At 43.6% G+C, this 19,331-nt stretch overlaps 1 protein-coding gene across 2 annotated transcripts; it reads left to right on the top strand.

Annotated features, from left to right (window-relative positions):
- The first annotated feature begins 1,946 nt into the window (after window positions 1-1,946).
- Window positions 1,947-18,582, top strand: LOC132765298 (zinc finger protein 11-like). Of its 2 annotated transcripts, none has more exons than XM_067465146.1 (5): window positions 1,947-2,025; window positions 4,233-4,832; window positions 5,801-5,883; window positions 14,955-15,075; window positions 16,226-18,582. In XM_067465146.1, the coding sequence occupies exons 2-5, from the start codon at window positions 4,256-4,258 to the stop codon at window positions 18,295-18,297; spliced, it is 2,853 nt and encodes a 950-aa protein (XP_067321247.1). In that variant the 5' UTR covers window positions 1,947-2,025; window positions 4,233-4,255; the 3' UTR covers window positions 18,298-18,582. The 2 variants fall into 2 exon arrangements, with proteins under 2 accessions (XP_067321247.1, XP_067321246.1); XM_067465145.1 differs by having other exon boundaries at window positions 16,217-18,582.
- The last annotated feature ends 749 nt before the right edge of the window (window positions 18,583-19,331 follow it).

Below are 19,331 nucleotides of genomic sequence, written 5' to 3'. Positions count from 1 at the left end.
AATGCTTCTAAGAGAGGATGCAAGGCTTGTGTCCAGCGGGAAGCCTGGGGGCCCGAGAAAGAACCTTTAGAGGAATTTCTCCTATTAAACAGGCTTTAGGAGACTTAAGCTTAAATACAACAGTCTTTATTAATGAACAAGCAGGAATTGTAAGATTTCTAAATAGTCTATTGGCTCTTGCAGTCTTGTTTACAGGAAACAGGCACTATCTTCAAGAAACTTTGTTTAACAGAAAAATTCCCCTTTAAAGCTCCTCCCAGGCTGCTGTGAACTTAAACCTGACTGGTTTGGGTCTGCTACCGGCTGAAGTTCGTCTCAGAACCGAACAGACGTACCATCAGGCTTGAAATCACTTAGCTCAAGATGAAGAGCTGTTATTCCCTCCGGAGGTCCTCAGGGCTGTGAAGCTGTTCCCTGGAACCCTTTGGGAATCTGAAGAGGCCTTTAATCTGTTCTTCCCCAGGAACTCTTAAAAGACGAAGCCTTTGCACAGGAGGAACGTCTGTACGCATCCTCTGCCTTGGCTTCCCTTGCTGTGACTAACTGAAAAATGGCCTCTTCCCTCCAAAAAGCAAAAAGGGGGCGGGACCAGGGATCCTAACTATAATTGGCAGGTGGCTTACCCTATAAATGCAAATTATAACAGGAAACCCCCTGCTGCAAAATCCCAAGCATGGGATTGCACACACACATTTAAACACAGCAAATAAATCTGGAGCTCCTGGAACTACTGTTCCAGAACATTTTCAGTTAGTAACTTTTAATTATAGTCCAGCAAGCAGGTAGTGAGTCATTGCAGGTGTGTGTGGGTCCATACATCCTTCCATTCATTCCCACAAATGCTGGTTGCTTGATGTTCTGCCTGAACATCAAGCAAAAAGTGGGTGCCAGAAACAATATCATACGAAAGCTGACTGGCACAACCTGGGGATCACAACCAGATACAGTGAAGACATCTGCCCTTGTGCTGTGCTACTCCGCTGCCGAGTATGCATGCCCAGTGTGGAACACATCTCACCACACTAAAACAGTGGATGTGGCTCTTAATGAGACATGCCGCATTATCACGGGATGTCTGCGCCCTACACCACTGGAGAAATTACACTGTCTAGCCGGTATCGCACCACCTGACATCCGCCAGGAAGTAGCAGCCAATAGTGAAAGGACCAAGGCAGAGACATCTCCGGCTCATCCCCTGTTTGGGTATCAGCCAGCATGTCAACGACTCAAATCCAGACATAGTTTTCTAAGATCTACAGAGACACTTGCTGGAACACCTCAGCAAGTGAGAGTCCAAAAGTGGCAGGCTCAAACCCAGAACCTCAACCAATGGCTGAGACCAAATGAGAGACTCCCCCCTGGGCACAGAGGACTGGGTGACTTGGAAGGCGCTGAACAGACTGCGCTCTGGCACCACAAGATGCAGAGCCAACCTTCAGAAATGGGGCTACAAAGTGGAATCCTCGACATGCGAGTGTGGAGAAGAGCAAACCACTGACCACCTGCTGCAATGCACCCTGAGTCCTGCCACATGCACAATGGAGGACCTCCTTGCGGCAACACCAGAGGCACTCCAAGTGGCCAGATACTGGTCAAAGGACATTTAACCAAATACCAAACTCATACATTTTGTATTTTCTGTTTGTTTGCTTGTTCTGTTAGAAATGTAATATAATAAAATTCCCACACATCATATTAACTTCACATTGATCAAATCTGTACATTGCATTTCTAATGACATCAGCAGTATGGCATTCTGATTCCCAATGCTCCAGCCTTCTCAGTCCTTCCTGGACTCCCTGCCCCACACTTTGTTAAGGCAAGCCCATGTATTATGTTGGAGCCCATTGGAGGAAAAGGGGGAGGAGGCACAAAGGGGAGGGGAAAGAAAGGGGCGTGTCCTGGGAGGCGAGGCCCCGCCCACCGCATCAGCACCAGCACTTCTCCCGGGAGGGGAGTTGCAGAGACAAAGAGGCATCAGCTGGCCTCCCCCCTTGCCCACCTCTTCCTTCTCGGGGCTAAGCGGTGAGTCCTCTTGTCTCCCCATCTTCTGCTTTTTGAGAAGCTTCACATCTGGAGGGGAGCAAGGAGAGAAGTCCCCTCTCTTCCATACTCAGCTTGGAGGGAGGGAAGGTGGGGAGGGCTGCCTCTGGGGGAGAAGGGAAGAGGGAGAGGAAACAAAGGCCCACCGGGAAACATGGGGCAGGGCGGTGGACTACAACTCCCAGAGCAGTCAGGACACTAGAAGAGCCAGAAGTCTGGGGATGAGCTCTGAAGTGCCCTTCCAAGTTTCTCTCCCTTCCTTCCTCGCGAAGGATTCACCTAAGGATGAATGCAGAGCCAAAGCCCACTCCCCTCAAATCTGGTCAGGAGGGAGGTGGGCTCTAAAGTGTCCCTACCTCCCAGCCGGGCCCCTTTCCTCCCTCCTTCCTTCATTCCTTTCCTCATTACTCTTCCTTCTTGAGCCCCAGACCCTTCCTTCCTCCTGGAGGTCATCTTTCTTTCCTTTCCTCATTACTCTTCCTTCTTGAGCCTCAGTCCCTTCCTTCCTTCCTCCTGGAGGTCATCCTTCATTCCTTCCTTACTCTTCCTTCTTAAGCCCCAGTCCCTTCCTTCATCCTGGAGGTCATATTTCCTTCCTTACGTCTTTCCTATCCTCATCACTCTTCCTTCTTGAGCCCCAGTCCCTGCCTTCCTCCTAGAGGACATCTTTCCTTCCTTTCCTTGTTGCTCTTCCTTCTTGAGCCCCAGTCCCTTCGTTCCTCCTTGAGGACATCTTTCCTTCCTTCCTTCCTTCCTTCCTTCCTTCTTTCCTATCCTCGTTGCTCTTCCTTCTTGAGCCCCAGTCCCTTCCTTCCTCCTGAAGGTCATCTTTTCTTCCTTCTTTCCTTCCTTCCTTTCCTTGTCGCTCTTCCTTCTTGAGCCCCAGTCCCTTCCTTCCTCCTGGAGGTCATCTTTCTTTTCTTCCTTCCTTCCTTCCTTCCTTCCTTCCTTCCTTCCTTCCTTCCTTCCTTTCCTCGTAGCTCTTCCTTCTTGAGCCCCAGTCCCTTCGTTCCTCCTTGAGGACATCTTTCCTTCCTTCCTTCGTTCCTTCCTTCCTTCCTTCCTTCTTTCCTATCCTCGTTGCTCTTCCTTCTTGAGCCCCAGTCCCTTCCTTCCTCCTGAAGGTCATCTTTCCTTCCTTCTTTCTTTCCTTCCTTTCCTTGTCGCTCTTCCTTCTTGAGCCCCAGTCCCTTCCTTCTTCCTGGAGGTCATCTTTCTTTTCTTCCTTCCTTCCTTCCTTCCTTTCCTCGTAGCTCTTCCTTCTTGAGCCCCAGTCCCTTCATTCCTCCTTGAGGACATCTTTCCTTCCTTCCTTTCCTTGTCACTCTTCTATCTTGAGCCCCAGTCCCTTCCATCCTCCTGGAGGTCATCCTTCCTTCCCTTTTCGCTCTTCCTTCTTGAGCCCCAGTCCCTTCCTTCCTCCTTCATCCTTTCTCCCTCTCACCCTGTCCTCCTCCCAGAAGAAGAAGGGGCTTGGAGGCTCCAAAGGGAAGGAAAGAGAGACCCGGGGTCCAGGGACACAAGGGAGGAAGACGGGGATGTACACAAGGCATATCAGGAAGTCAATGAAACCCTCCCAAGCCCAGTTTGGACAAGGGCTGGAGAGAGAAGTGAGGCTGGAGTCAACCCAAACACCAATGTTCACATTTGAGCATATTGGGTACTCCTGCAAAGTTTAGTCCAGATCTATCATTTTTTGAGTCCACAGTGCTCTCTGGATGTAGGGGAGCTGGAACTCCCAAACTCAAGGTCAATGCCCACCAAACCCTTTCAGTATTGTCTGTGGTCATGGGAGTTCTGTGTGTCAACTCTGGTTCAATTCCATTGTTGGTGGAGTTCAGAATGCTCTTTGATTGTAGGTGAACTATAAATTCCAGCAACTACAACTCCAAAATGACAAAATCAATCCTTCCCCAACCCCACCAGTATTCAAATTTGGGCCTATCAAGTATTTGTGCCAAATTTGGTCCAGTGAATGAAAATATATCCGGCATATCTGTTATTTACATTACGATTCATAACAGTAGCAAAATTACAATTATGAAGAAGCAACGAAAATAATGGTTGGGGGTCACCACAATATGAGGAACTGCATTAAGGGGTCGTGGCATTAGGAAGGTTGAGAAACACTGCCTTAACCCTTAACGGTAGTAAATGATTAACCTAACCTTTCCATTTGTGTTGTGTAGCCTTTTCTTTCTGACATCTTCAGATGGAGAAGGGAAGAGGTCCTTCAGTCCTGTTGGAGCCCAGAGTGAAGATGGAGGAGCCAGACCAGACCAGCCGTGAAGGGGAGAGAGAGCCCAATGAAATGTGGGGCAGGAGAAGTGTTGGGTTCCCAGGCAGAATGGGTCAGGATGCCCTGGGGGAGAAGGCTTTCTGTGCAGACCTTCAGGGCCAGAACTTCCAACGCTTCCACTATGAGGAGGCCTTGGGTCCCCGAGAGGTCTGCAGCCGCCTCCACTCTCTCTGCCGCCTGTGGCTGAAGCCTGAGGAACGTACAAAGGCGGAGATGCTGGACCTGGTGATCCTGGAGCAGTTCCTGGCCGTCCTTCCTGCGGAGATGGAGTGCTGGGTGAGGGAATGTGGGGCAGAGACCAGCTCCCAGGCCGTGGCCTTGGCTGAAGGCTTCCTCCTGAGTCGGGCCCAAGAGGAGAAGGCGCTGCAGGAAGAGCGGCAGGAGAAAGAGGTCCTTCAAACCCAGGAGGCCCCATTGGATACCAGCCAGGGTTTCCCTTCCAGGTGGATCAAGCTGGAGGAGGAGGAGGGCACAAGAGCTGCTCCACCAGGTGAGAGGTCTCCTTTTTGCTTGTTCCTCGTTCTCAAGGTTCCTCCACATATATGGTCTTTGGATATATCTCCTCTAAGACTTGTATTCAGTAGCTGGATTATGAGAACATTTCTAAGAATAGCTATTAGAATATCTAGATAAGTGATTCTCAACCTGTGGGTCCGCAGATGTTTTGGCCTTCGATTCCCAGAAATCCTAACATCTGGTAAAGTAGCTGGCATTTCTGGGAGGTGTAGGCCAAAACTCCTGGGGACCCACAGGTTGAGAACCACTGATCTAGATGGTTACTTTACTTAGGTGATTCCCGGGCAGAATGGGTCAGGATGCCCTGGAGGAGAAGGCCTTCAGTTTAGTAGACCTTCAATACCAACGCTTCTGGAGCTTCTGCTTCCAGAAGGCCTTGGGGCCCCGAGAGGTTTGCAGCCAGCTTGGGAATGATGGTCCTCCAAGTGTTGTGTCTTGGTGGTGGGTTCGTAGGTGGGTGTGGACCCCTATTTTTGATCCGCATGTTCTCCCGCAGTGAGGACATTGGTTTCCAGGTAGAAGGTGGTCCTGGTCAGGGTTGTTAGAACATTTCTGAGATTGGTTATTAGAATATCTAGATGCATGCTGGTATTGCATGAAACTGGCTGCATTGAATCCTTATGTCAGATGAAACAATGTCAGTTGTTTCAGTTCCTTTTCAAGTCTTTTCAAGCTGTTCAGCAGTGGAACTCTCTGCCCCAGAGTGTGGTGGAGGCTCCTTCTTTGGAAGCTTTTAAACGGAGGCTGGGTGGCCATCTGTCAGGGGTGATTTGAATGCAATATTCCTGCTTCTTGGCAGAATGGGGTTGGACTGGATGGCCCATTAGGTCTCTTCCAACTCTTTGATTCTATTATTCTTTTAAAAAATTGTAAACCTTGAAGTGAGACTTAAAAATACAGAAATTAATTTTCTCTTTCCTTCCTTTCTTTGGAATTTCGCAGCGGAGGAGCCAAGGATGCTGAGAAACTGTAATCACTCATCTTTTTGTGAAGCAGGAGAAATGGCCTCAGTGGAACAGGATCAGGTAAAAAGATGGAAGTAGAAATGTACTGGAGACAATTCTGGAACTGTCCAGATTGGTTTGTGTTCAGCTTCTGCCCAAGTTTCCTTTTAAGCGATCTCAGGACACTGTTTTCTGAAGCCTTCCTCTTCCACCAAGCCCACACTGTGCTTTTCACTTTGGACTGAATCCCCTGAATCAAACTATCAATAGATTAATATAGCTGTATGTTATGGAAGGACCACAAGAGAGGTGACTTTTCTGTGGGGGCTTTCAGGATCCAGAACTTCCTTTCCAAAGAGAAGAGACTGCTGTGTGTCCATCCACCTCCTAGGCTTCTTATCAGGGGTTCTATGCCATCATAAAATTTATGTTAGACTAGGCGTCCCCTGCCAGGCGTTGCTGTGGCCCAGTCTGTTGATCTGGAAAATAAAGTAATGAGAAAGTGTTGGTTTCTAATCTATGTAATTTCTTTCTGCTTGTGGGTAAACAGTATTTCTTGCTGTTTCTTTGTCAGTGTTGATGTGGAGAGTGTCTGGTTTGCCCACCCTGGAACATGCAACATATCATTGTCCTTCTTTAAGGGTCCCTTTCAAATCTTTGGTACTATATCTCTCTCTCGTGAATCATATCTATCTGTCTGTCTATTTATCTAATCTATGGCTGGATGGCTCTTTGTCAGGAGGACTTTGATTACGTTTTCTTGCCCTGATGAAGGGAGTTGGGTTGGATGGCCTTAAGTATTTTCTGTTGGTCATGGGGGTTTGTGTGGGAAGTTTGCCCCGATTCTGTTGTTTGTGGGGTTCATAATGCTCTTTGATTGTAAGTGAACTGTGAATCCCAGTGACTACAGCTCCCAAATGTCAATGTCTATTTTCCCCAAACTCCATCTGTGTTCATATTTGGGTGTATTGAGCGCTTGTGCCAAATTCAGTGCAGATCCATCATTGTTTGAGTCCACAGTGCTCTCTGTATGTAGGTGAACTACAACTCCCAAACTCAAAGTCAATGCCCACGAAACCCTTCCAATATTTTCTGTTGGTCATGGGAGTTCTGTGTGCCATGTTTTGTTCAATTCTGTCATTGGTGGAGATCAGAATGCTCTTTGATTGTAGTTGAACTATAAATCCCTGCAACTACAACTCCCAAATGACAAAATCATAATTGTTTGAGTGATGGTCACTCCTTGTGTTGTGAGACGTTTTGTTGCCAAATTTGGTGTGATTTCGTTCATTGGTCCTTTTGTTTTTAACGTACTCATTATGCACAGAGCATTTATCTATATCTATAAATTTCCTACTGGCGTCCAACAGGGAAGCAAAACTCTAAAACCCCACCACAAAACTCTACCAAAATTGCTATGCCCCAAGGACAACTCACTAGGTACAAACTAATCCACTCTGAAATCAAAACCACACAACAATAACCACAAAAAACGGCAAAACTGAGCATGCGCACTGGCGCAAACTCCCCGGCGCGCGCACACATGGCCCCTCACACACACCCCTCGCGCGGCACACACACGCGCGCGCGTGCGCCCCTTCACACTCCCCCGCGCAGCACACACGCACGCAAATCCACTACAATGCATGCACATAACCACATTGTTCCCCTGACATTAAGTCCAGTTGTGTCCGATTTGGGGGAGGGGGGAAGGTGTTGGTGCTCATCTCTATTTCTAAGCCCAAGAGCCGGCGTTATCCATAGACACCTCCAAAGTCATGAGGCCTGCATGGAGCACCCTTACCTTCCCACCAGAGAGGTACCTATTGATCTACTTACATTTTCAGGTTTTCAAATTCCTAGGTTGGCAGAAGCTGGGGCTAACAGCAGGAGCTCATGCCGCTCCCTGGATTCAAACCTCCAACCTTTCTGTTACCAAGTTTCACAGTTTAACCCACTGCGGGCTTCAGCATAACCACATGTGTATTTATGCATAAACACATACACACACACATATACACATATATACACACACAAAACACATACACACAGATTGGGCCACAGCAACGCGTGGCAGGGGACAGCTAGTATATATATAGATTGGAAGAGACTCTATTAGCTCCAGTTAAGGAGCCAGATTAATCTCTTTAAACCTTGACAGTGTCTTTCTCTGAATAGAAGAAGGGTTTTCTGTTACAACAGGCCTTGGGGAACAGATGACTTAGTTGGAACAGGGCTCTTAGAGCACACAGGATCTTGTACCTTTTGCTGTATTGTAGTTTTATCATTTGTCCTGGTTTTAATTTTTGATCACTCAATTGCTTTTTCAACTTCTGGATCTGTGAATGTTTAACTAGAGCTGTTTTTTTTTTTTTTTATTATTTATTTATCAAAAGTTTTACAATGCAGATAAAAAGAGGGATTTGGGATATGGGAAGGGGGGGAGGACAGAGAGGGGAGGGAAAGTGGGAAAGGGGAGGTGGTGGGGGGGGATGTGTGTGATCGGGGACAGAAGGGGGAAGGAGGGGGAGGGATAGAAAGGGGAAAGGGGGGGGGGTTTAAAAGAAAACGTTGACTTCCCAAGCTTCATCTGATCTTTCATTTTTTCATTTCTTCAATGTCTTCTGATTCTCCAAGGTCTCTTCTAGTTTAGCCGTTGTTTACACGTTGGACAGGTCTATCATCAGTGGTATTTTTTCTCCTTTGCAATAGTCCTGGAGTCCTGACCAATTTGTCTTCTTATTTGTATTCTGTAATCTTTGTGATAAGGAGTCTGATTGCACTATCTCTAGCACTTTAGTCAACCATGTATCCGTGTTGGGGATTCTCTCTGATTTCCATTCTTTTGCCAGCACCATTCTTGCCGCTGTACTTAAAAGGAATAGTACTCTCTCTTGGTTTTTGTTAAAGTCTGAATTTGTTAGCCCTAATAAATAAATATCAGGGGTTCTATTAAATTTTTTCTTTAATATTTTTTTTGTGATGGTATGAATCTCTTTCCAATATTTTCTGACTTTTTTACATTCCCACCATACGTGAAGGAAGGTTCCTTTTTCCTTTCCGCATTTCCAGCAGGAGTTTGAAATTCCTTTATTAAATTTTGCCAATTTTTCGGGCGTAAAATACCACCTATAGTACATCTTGTACCAATTCTCCCTAATATCACATGCAATCATGGATTTTATCTTATTATTCCAAATGTTTTCCCATTGACTGATTAATATACTATGGCCCAGATCTTTTGCCCACTGAATTTGGCAATTTTTTACTTGTTCTTCTTCCGTTGACCATTTCAATAATTGTTGGTAAAGTATTTTTATTAATTTTTTCTCTTTTTCTAATACTAAGTCCCATATTCCTTTCTCTTGGTTAAAGCCAATTTTTTCATCTTCTTTGAACCCTTGTTTTATTTGCAGGTATTGGAGCCATGTAATATTTTTATTTATTGTTCTAAGCTCTTCTAGTGATTTTAGTTTGGGTTCCTGTCCTCTTGTGAAATTTAATATTTGATGGTATGTTAGCCAATAATTGTTACCCATATCTCGTTTGTGTCTCGCCTCAATCGGTGAGATCCACTTTGGCGTTTTGGAGTACCATCTGGCTTTATATTTCTCCCAGGTCTTGATAAGAGAGGCCCTAATAAAGTGACTGTTAAAATTCTTTTCTACTTTTCTTTTATTATGCCAGAGGTAACCATGCCACCCTGTCCTTAGGTCATGGCCCTCAATTGTTAATAGATTCTCATTCCTTAAGGTTGCCCAATCTTTAATCGCTACGAGGTTGCAAGCCTCGTAATATAACTTTAAGTTCGGGAGCCCTAGACCTCCTCTCCTCTTTTCATCCGTAAGAATTTTGTAACTGATCCTAGGTTTTTTGTTTTTCCATATAAATTTCGAGATTTCTGTATTCCATTTTTTAAATAGATGGTCGTTCCTTAGGATTGGTAGTGTCTGAAATAGGAATAGTAGACGGGGCAAAATTGACATTTTTATTATATTTATTCTTCCTAAGAGGGAGAAGTTTTGGTGTTTCCACCTGTCTAAATCATATTGAATTTTTTTCCAGACTGGGATGTAGTTATGTTTTATTAAATTGATATTACTTTGTGATATATATATCCCTAAGTATTTTATTTTATTTTCAATTTTTATTCCTGATATTTCCTGAAGGGTTTCTTTTGATTTTTTATCCATATTTTTAACTAATAATTTCGTTTTTTGAGTGTTTAATTTAAAACCTGCCAATCTCCCATAGGTTTCAATTTTTTGTAGCCAATTCTTAATATTTTTTAGTGGGTCTTCCACTATGCAGACCACATCGTCCGCATATGCTCTTATTTTGTAATGTTGCTTTGCTATTTGTATCCCTTTTAAGTTTGAGTCCGAATTTATTTCTCTAATTAACGTGTCTAATACCAAAATGAAGAGAAGGGGGGAGAGCGGGCATCCCTGTCTCGTTCCTTGTGTGATGTTGATTTGGGGGTCTGTCTCTTTGCCGTTGATTATTAATTTTGCACTTTGCATGTTATATATGGTGTTTACTGCATTTTGAAATTTATAACCTATATCAATTTCCTGTAATAATAATTTGAGATATGTCCAATTTACTTTATCAAACGCTTTTTCGGCGTCGATAAATAATAATGCAGCCTGCTTCTCGTTGTGTTTTTCATAATACTCTATCGTATTTATTAACATCCTTGTATTATCTTTTACCTGTCTTTGTGGTAGGAAGCCTGCTTGTTCATTGGTTGCCCAATCTTTCAAAAATTTCTTTAGCCTTTCCGCCATAATTAAAGCAAATATTTTATAGTCGGTATTTAATAACGATATCGGGCGGTGATTTTTTATATCCTCTGGGTCTGTGCCTTCTTTTTGAATGAGGGTTAAATTTGCCTTATGCCATGTCGTGGGACATGTTTTGTGGTTTAGGGTATTATTTATCACTTCTTGCAGTAGTGAGCTCAGTTCTTCTCTGAATAATTTGTAAAAGATTGCAGTGAACCCGTCTGGTCCGGGGGCTTTATTTTTTTTTATCTTTGAAATTGCTATGTCAATTTCTGAGATTGTAACAGGGTCATTTAATAATGTTCTTTGTTCTTTTGTGAGTTTTGGCAATTTTAAATTTCCTAGATATTTTGTAATTTCTTCTTCCTTTATATTCGATTTTTGGTAAAGATTATTATAAAAATTGGTGAATTGCCTTATAATACTTTTTTCTTCTGTGTATATTTTCTCCCCTACTTTAATCTTGTCTATAGTTTGCCTATACTTTTTCTTTTTAAGTTTGTTCGCCAGCCATTTTCCAGCTTTGTTAGCGTTTTGATAGAAACTTGCCCTTGCATACTTCAATTGTTTTTCTATTTTATCTAATTGTAATATCTCTAATTGTTTTTTTAATGTATTAATCCTTAAATTAGCCGCTCTCTCTTTTGGTTTCTTCTTTAAGTATTTTTCCTCTTCTTGTAGTGCCTCCATTAATTTTTTTATTTCTTTATCTCTATCTTTTTTGTTTATAGCCTCCTGCTTAATGAAATGTCCTCTCATGACCGCCTTCATCGCGTCCCATTGCGTCTCTTTTGATGTTTCTGTCCCACTATTTAAGTTTAAATATTCTTGCAGTAATTTTCTATTTTTTTCAATATCTACTTCCCTCCTCAGCATATTATCTTTTAAGCGCCATCGGTATTTAAAGTTACTTCCTTTTATTACTAGTTCTATCGCGCAATGATCTGAGAGTGTTCTCGTCAGAATCTTTATTCTGTTCATCCTTAATAAAATTGGTTTGGTGGCCCAGACCATATCTATTCTGGACCACGATTTATGTCTTCCGGAAAAGAATGTGTAGTCTCTAAGATTTCCTTTGTGGTGTCGCCATGTGTCTTTTAAGTACCACTTTTCAAGCTGTGCTATGAATCGTTTAGGTAGCCGACTAGATTTATATTTGTTTTTATTTGGTGGCTCATTTTTATCTTTTGGTGATTTATCTAACAAGGGCTCTATCACTCCATTAAAATCCCCCATTATTAGTAGGTCATCGTACTCTTGATTATCAATATTTCTTTTAAGTTCTTTCAGAAAATTTTGCTTCGGACCATTTGGGCAATAAATATTACAAATTAAAATCTTTTGATTCTTTATTTCAATTATAACTCCAATAAAACGGCCTTCTTCGTCTTTAAAGCTCTGTGCTGGTTGTAACCAAGGTTTAATATATAATACGACCCCTTTCTTCTTATTTTCTGCAGATGCGTAAAAGCATTTTCCTAATTTTTCATTTTCAAGGTGCTTTACGTGTTTGCTTTTTATGTGAGTTTCTTGGATTGCCGTTATTTCATAGTTCTTTTGTTTCAGATAGTTGAAGAGACGCCTCCTCTTATTCGGGGAATTCAATCCATTTATGTTATTTGAATATATCTTTATTTCTTTATTCATTTATGTTTTCCTGCATCTCCCAATGGGTTATGTCCTGCGCCATCAGAAGTTTATAATTCTCGGGGGAGAATTCTCGTAGCCTTTTTTGCTCTCTTTCTCTTATTCCAATCTGCATATTGTATGTGCCCTCTTCATCTTCTGTTGTGTTTGTTTCTTCCGGAATTCTTTTTTGCGATTTTTCCTGTGTGTCTTTCCTATTTTCTTGTGGTTGTTTCTGGGGGTCTTGTCTCATGGGTTTGATATGTGTTGTGAAGAAAGTTTTTGCTTTCTCTTCAGAGTTTATCCAATATTTGTTTCCGTTCCAAGTTACTGTAATCCCTTCCACCTTCTCCCATCTGAATTTTACTTTCCTCTTTTTCAGTTCCTCAGTTAGGAAGGAATACTTTCTTCGTCTTGTCAGAGTTTGTTTAGTGACTTCTTTCATGATAATCACTCTTTGCTCCTTATAATATATTGGTTTCCTGGCGCTTTCCTTTAGTATTTCATCGCGAGTACTTTTTCTACAAAAGCTTATAACCACATCTTTTGGTGTTTTGTTCTTCTTTGCATACTCTGAGGGTACCCTGTAAGCTCTATCTAGGTCTTGTCCAATAATTTCTCCACTCACCTCCAATAGTTCTGCCAGTAATTCTATTGATAGTTGTTTTATATTTTCCTCTTTTGACTCTTGTAAGTTCCTCAGTCTTATCTGGTACTCCAGTTCTCTGTTCTCGAGAAGTTCTACCTGCTGTTGGAGTCTTTGGTTCATTTCCTCTAGTTTTGTGGTTCTAAATTCCGTCTTACTTTGCGTTTTTATTATTGTTAAGTTTTCTTTTTTTACTTTGTCTACTTCCTCTTGGATTTTGTTTATATCTTCCTTTAAGTCTGTTTTTAATTTCTTTATTTCTTCTTGTAATTCTTTATGTTGTGAGTCTTGTTTCGTTGATATTTTTTTTATCTCTTCCAGAATGTTTTGTAGTACTGTCTCCTCAGTGACAGAGTCTTTTTTTTGTTGTTGTTTGGCAGCTTGCGTTAGTTGCGGTGTTGATTTGGCTTTCGGGTTTTGCATCTTTGTTATTTTGGCTTAGATTTCTTTATGTACTTGGCTCCTTTAGTTATTTATTGTCTATTTTCGTTTTCTTTTTGTGCTTTGTGTCTGTCTTAATTCCCGTATGTTGTGGGTTTTTTCTTATTATTTTTTGTTAATATAAGGTCTTTTGTGTATTTATTATTTATTTATGATTGGCTTTATTTGTGTTTACCTTTGTATTTATTCTTTATAGGTGGGGTGATATTTTCTTCCTCTTGCCTACCTTGCCTTCTGTGTCGTCTTAGTCGTCTTAGTCGTCTCTTTTCTCCCTTGCCGCTTTTGGGCCTTCTTCTTTCTTCTTTCTTCCGTCTTTCTTTCGTTTTCTTGTCCCTATCCCGCGAGATTGGGTCTTTTTACCCCGTTGTTTCCTTCTGCTGCCTTCTGGCTTCCTCCTTCTTTAACTTCTCGCGTCTTCTCGCGCTGTTTCTCCTCCCGCGTGATTTTCCCCTCTCGCGGTGTTTGGGTTTCTTCTTACTTAGTCACTCTCCTTCTCTTCCCCTCCCACGTGTCGCCTTATCTCCTTATCTCCTTCTCTGTCTCAAGGCCGGTTCCCAGTGTCTTCTCGGGCTTTTCCAAGGTCAGATTCTTTTAATTATTTATTTATTTCCCTCCGTCTTTCCCTTTCCTGAGGGGTTGTGGGTTTTGTAGTAGGGGGCGGGTGGGGGGATGCGTGGGGTTTCAATCCTCTTTTTGCGCGTTCCGCTATGCTTTTTGATTCTTATTTCTTTCTTTTCCTTATACTTGCTGTTCGGCCGTTCGGCGCAGCCCGCTGTACCCTGGGGGTTGGGATGCCACGGACGTCTCTTCCGAGGCGCCCGCTGCTCTCCTTTTCCCTTTGGTTATGCCGTCCCGCTGTGGGGAGGGAGCTTATTCTGTAGCTCTACCCGGCTGCGTCGCTTGGGATGGCAAGTTGTCCTTTTTGGGCCGGTTGGATAGCCCCTCGCTTTTAGTTCGGGGCTGTGCTGTTCTCCGTTTTATTCCTTTATTCCTTTATTTCCTTATTTCTCTGTTTCCTTATTTCCTTGTTCCTTTTCTTTCCACTCCTCTTCTTCGCCCCCTTGTCTCTTCGCCCTCTGCTCTGGTTTATTTATTTTTAAATTTCTCCCACCTCCACCTCCAATTACTCAGTTACTTGTCCTTCGTTATCCTAAGTCTTACTTACTTGTTTCCGACCTCGGCCGTTTAAAGATCAAGAAGTTTGCTTTGATTGAATTCTCTTCTTTCGCTGTGATCTTTCCTTCTTTATTGTTGTGTTGTTGGCCGGCAGAGATAGAGGGAGAGACTTCAAAAATGTCCTCCCGCCGCGGTTTGAGTCTCACCACACTCCCGTTGCCGGGCGCATTTGGGAACCCCCTTGAGGGGGGCACCACTTTGCGCCGTCGGCCGGGTGTAGGTGAAAAGAAAGACCCTCCGGGACCTCAATCTGCCTCGTGAGGGCGGGGGTTACGCTCCCCCTGACTCAAAAAAGAGCGCGGCTGTCTCCAGAGCAGCTGGAGACACGTCCTCCGCCGTTCGGCCACCAACCGGAAGTCCTTAACTAGAGCTGTTTGAATCTGCTGAAAACGGTCTTAATTCCCCAACTGGGGAACAGTATGCCTCGTAGTGCAAGAAGCATTGCTGATCCGCGTGTCCTAATCCTCCTCTTTCAGGTGACTTTTGAGGACGTGTCTGTACATTTCAGTGAGGAAGAGTGGGTCCTGCTGGATCCGGATCAACAGGCCCTGCACTTCGAGGTCATGGGAGAGAATTATGAGACGTTGGCCTCTTTCGGTAAGGATCTCTCTGTTTCTTGGTCTGTAGAAATCAGTTTTGGAAGCAGTTTTGCTACATAACCTAGGATCATGATTCTTCATTCAAACATTTTCCATTGTTCCTGTTGAATTTGTGTAAGTATATTTTGTGCCCATTTGGCCATACAGCCTTTCTCTTGCTGTTCCTCCATGTCATACCATAACAACAGTTTAGATATTGATCATTTCCAGAATACACTGGACTTCAGGGGGTTGGACTGGATGACTGGATGACCCACAAGGCCTCTTTCAACGCTATGATCCTATGAAATCCTTTTTAATTAGGGTGACATACATCATTCTCCAGAACTGATATATTTTTGATATCTAAATCTATTATTCTTAGAATAAAAAGTATGTCATTTTTACCCAGAATAATTTTGGATCATAATCCTGTTGCTCTGGTGTTATTTAATTGGAAAATTAAAATTATTACATGATGAAAAACAGTATTAGAAAGTGAATAACCTGTTAAAAGTGAGATTAGGATGAGCTATTTATTATTTATTTATAAGATTTCTATGCCCCCCCCCCCCTTCTCAACCCCCGAGGGGGAGACTCAGAGCGGCTAACACTGGCAGCAATTCGATGCCGCAAATTCACAATACTATAACAACAGTATAAAACCATAAATACATAATAGATTAAAACAATAACATTAATTATACAGCCATATAGCCGTTTCCATTATCATAACAATTATCATATGGTCCAGTTCAATGTCCAAAGTGCTGTTGTGCCTGCTAGCCAAAAGCCTGGTTCCAAAACCATGACTTCAGTTTTTTTCCTAAAGGAAAGGTGGGAGGATGCCAATCTAATCTCGCTGGGGAGCGAATTCCACAAGCAGGGGGTCACCACCCAGAAGGCCCTGTCCCTCGTCCCTACCAGACACGTTTGCAAGGCTGGTGGGACTGAGAGCAAGGCCTCCCCGGTGGATCTTAAACTACAAGGTGGAACGTAGAGGGAGATACATTCAGACAAGTTAGCTGGGCCAGAGTCATATAGGGCTTTATAGGCCAAAACCAGCCCTTTGAATTGTGCTCTGAAATGGATCTAATCTAGCTAGTTGATTTCCTGCTTCTGTTTTCTCATGCCTTCTTGCTGTTTCTCTTTTCTTCGAGGTGCTGCAGCAAAAGAGAGTGAAAATGGGGGAGCAACATGTAAAGTGTGGCTGGAAACAGCAAGATATAAAGAGCGGGAAAAGGGCATCATGGAAATAGAACCAGAAGAATATAGAAGGAAGGACCCTTCTACCAATATGAGGGGAATCCAAGAGACGGTGGACGAGAGGAGGGCGATCAGAAACTGTCTTGTCTTTGAGAATAGCTACTTGCATGAAGAATTATGCCGGATTGATGATATCACAAATGATATGGAGAAAGGACAAACTAAATGGTATCAATTGGAAGAAACCTTTGGCTCTAGCATACAACTTACAAACTATGACAAACCACTAATTGTACACAAGCCATATAAATGCCTGGAATGTGGGAAAGGTTTCCATCTTAAAGAAAGCCTACGAAGACACCAAAAATCCCACTTGGAAGGGAAGCCATTTAAGTGCCTGGAGTGTGGGAAAGGCTTTGCCGAAAAGAGAACTCTCATTGGACATGAAATGAATCACAAAGGAGAGAAACCCTATCAATGCCTGGAGTGTGGAAAGGGTTTTGTTCAAAAGAGAAATTTGACTGGTCATGAAATGAGTCACAGAGGAGAGAAGCCCTACCAATGCCCGGAGTGTGGGAAGAGTTTCTGTTTGAGAAATACTCTCAAGGTGCACCGGAAAACCCACTTGGGAGGGAAGCCACATCAATGCTTGGAGTGTGGAAAAGGCTTTGCTGAAAAGAGAAATCTCATTCGACATGAAATGAATCACAGAGGAGAGAAACCCTATCAATGCCTGGAGCGTGGGAAGAGTTACAGCCTTAACTCCATTGTTATGGCTCACCAGAACGGTCATACTGGGGAGAATGGTCATACAGAAGAGACATCAAAGACGTGTCTAGAGTGTGGGAAAAGCTTCCATCGGAGAGCAAGTCTCAAGAAGCACCAAAATATCCACACCGGAGAGAAGCCGTATAAATGCCCGGAGTGTGGGAAATGCTTCCATCGAAAAGAAGCCCTAGGCAGACACCAAACAATCCACTCCGGAGAAAAGCCATTTAAATGCCTGGAGTGTGGGAAAACCTTCCGTATAAAAGAGGCCCTAAACAGACACAAAAAAACTCACTCAGAAGAAAAACCCCATAAATGCCCTGATTGTGGAAAATGTTTCCATCTAAATGGAGACCTCAACAGACACCAAACAACCCACACAGGCGAGAAGACCTATAGATGCCTGGAGTGTGGGAAAGGGTTCTGTCAAAAAGGAAAACTCCAGAGACACCAAAACATCCACACTGGAGAAAAGCCATACACATGCCTGGAGTGTGGGAAAAGCTTCCGTCTAAAAGAAGCCCTAAACAGACATCAAACAACCCACTCAGGGGAAAAGCCACATAAATGCCTGGAGTGTGGGAAAAGCTTCTGTCAAATGCGCGCCCTAAGTAGACACCAAACAACCCACTCAGGAGAGAAGCCATATAAATGCCTGGAGTGCGGGAAAAGCTTCCATCAAAACCGAGCCCTAAGCAGACACCAAAAAACCCACACAGGAGAGAAGCCATATAAATGCCGGGAGTGTGGAAAGGGCTTCATTGCCAAGAAAAGTTTCATTGGGCATGAAATGAACCACAGGGGAGAGGCACCCTATAAGTGCCTGGAGTGTGGCAAGGGCTTCATCTACAAGAGAGGTCTTCTCCTGCATGAGATGAATCACCGAGGAGAGAAACCCTATCGATGCCTAAAGTGTGGGAAGAGCTTTAACTGCGAATCGGTCCTCAAAAATCACCAGAACACTCACGTAGAAGAAAAGCCACACACGTGCCTGGAATGTGGGAAGAGTTTCAGTTGGATAGAAAGCTTCAGGTACCACCTCAAAACCCACACAGGAGAGAAGCCATATAAATGCCTGGAGTGTGGGAAAGCCTTCTCTCAGAGGAAATATCTCACAGGGCACGAAAGGCACCACAGAGGAGAGAATCCCTATCAATGCCTGGAATGTGGGAAGAGTTATATGTTCAAATCAGGTCTCAAAAGTCACCAGGACAGAAAGCATGCGCATGCCAAGAGTGTGGGGAGAGTTCAGTCTTCTCCAGAATAATCACACAATTAAGAAAACATTTCTGGACAGTAAGCTACTTTAGCCCTTGTATTGATTTTCTTCTGTCTGATGTGACAATTTATTCAAGGCATCTTAGTTCTACTCTTGGCGCACTTTCAGGAATAGTATGGGCCTTGTGGCATTGTTGATGCCTCACCAGCTGACATGATGTATCCACACTGGTCTCCTCCTTTTCAAATGTATGTTGTTCTCTGTTGTGCTTTCACAGAATTTTGCTCAGTTTTGCAGATTTTGACAGAGAAATAAAGGTATTTTATAGCTGCATAGTGTGATATTTACTTAGGCGATCCCTATGTGTAGTGTCTTGGTGGTGGGTCCATAGATGGCTGTGGAGACCTATGCTAGAACTATTTATTCACACACATAAACATTCATTCATACATACATTACCATCTCTTCTTCTTTCTCCTGGAAAAGAGACCTGCACACAGACCAGACTGTGTTCCCCGGCAATTTGCCATTCTGCGAATACACCATATTCCTCCGTCCCTTGGAGAAGATGGCGGGTAGACCAGACTCCGCCGGTCTGCCACAATTTTGGAATAGTAAAATGTCTCTTATAGAGCATATTGCTCACTGATGTTGCTCCAAAAGTTGTAAACGAATGACTGGTGTTTTCCCCAGCTAAAACATCCTGATTCTGAGAGGGGATATGATAGCCATGTATAAATATGTGAGAGGAAGCCACAGGGAGGAGGGAGCAAGCTTGTTTTCTGCTTCCTTGGAGACTAGGACGCAATGGAACAATGGCTTCAAACTACAAGAGAGGAGATTCCATCTGAACATGAGGAAGCACTTCCTGACTGTGAGAGCCATCAGGAGAGGTCATCAGGAGAGGCCCTGCTCGTGATCCCGCCCGCGTCGCAGGCGCGTTTGGTGGGGACACGGGACAGGGCCTTCTCTGTGGTGGCTCCCCGCCTCTGGAATGCCCTCCCGAAAGATCTCAGACAGGCCCCTACCTTGGCGGTTTTCAGAAAGAACCTGAAAACCTGGCTGTTCCAATGTGCCTTCTC

The sequence above is a fragment of the Anolis sagrei genome, chromosome 2 (genome assembly GCF_037176765.1).
Source record: "Anolis sagrei isolate rAnoSag1 chromosome 2, rAnoSag1.mat, whole genome shotgun sequence".
Lineage (NCBI taxonomy): Eukaryota > Metazoa > Chordata > Lepidosauria > Squamata > Dactyloidae > Anolis > Anolis sagrei.
The sequence above is the reverse complement of the archived record's forward strand: the minus strand, read 5'-3'. Positions and strand labels throughout refer to the sequence as shown.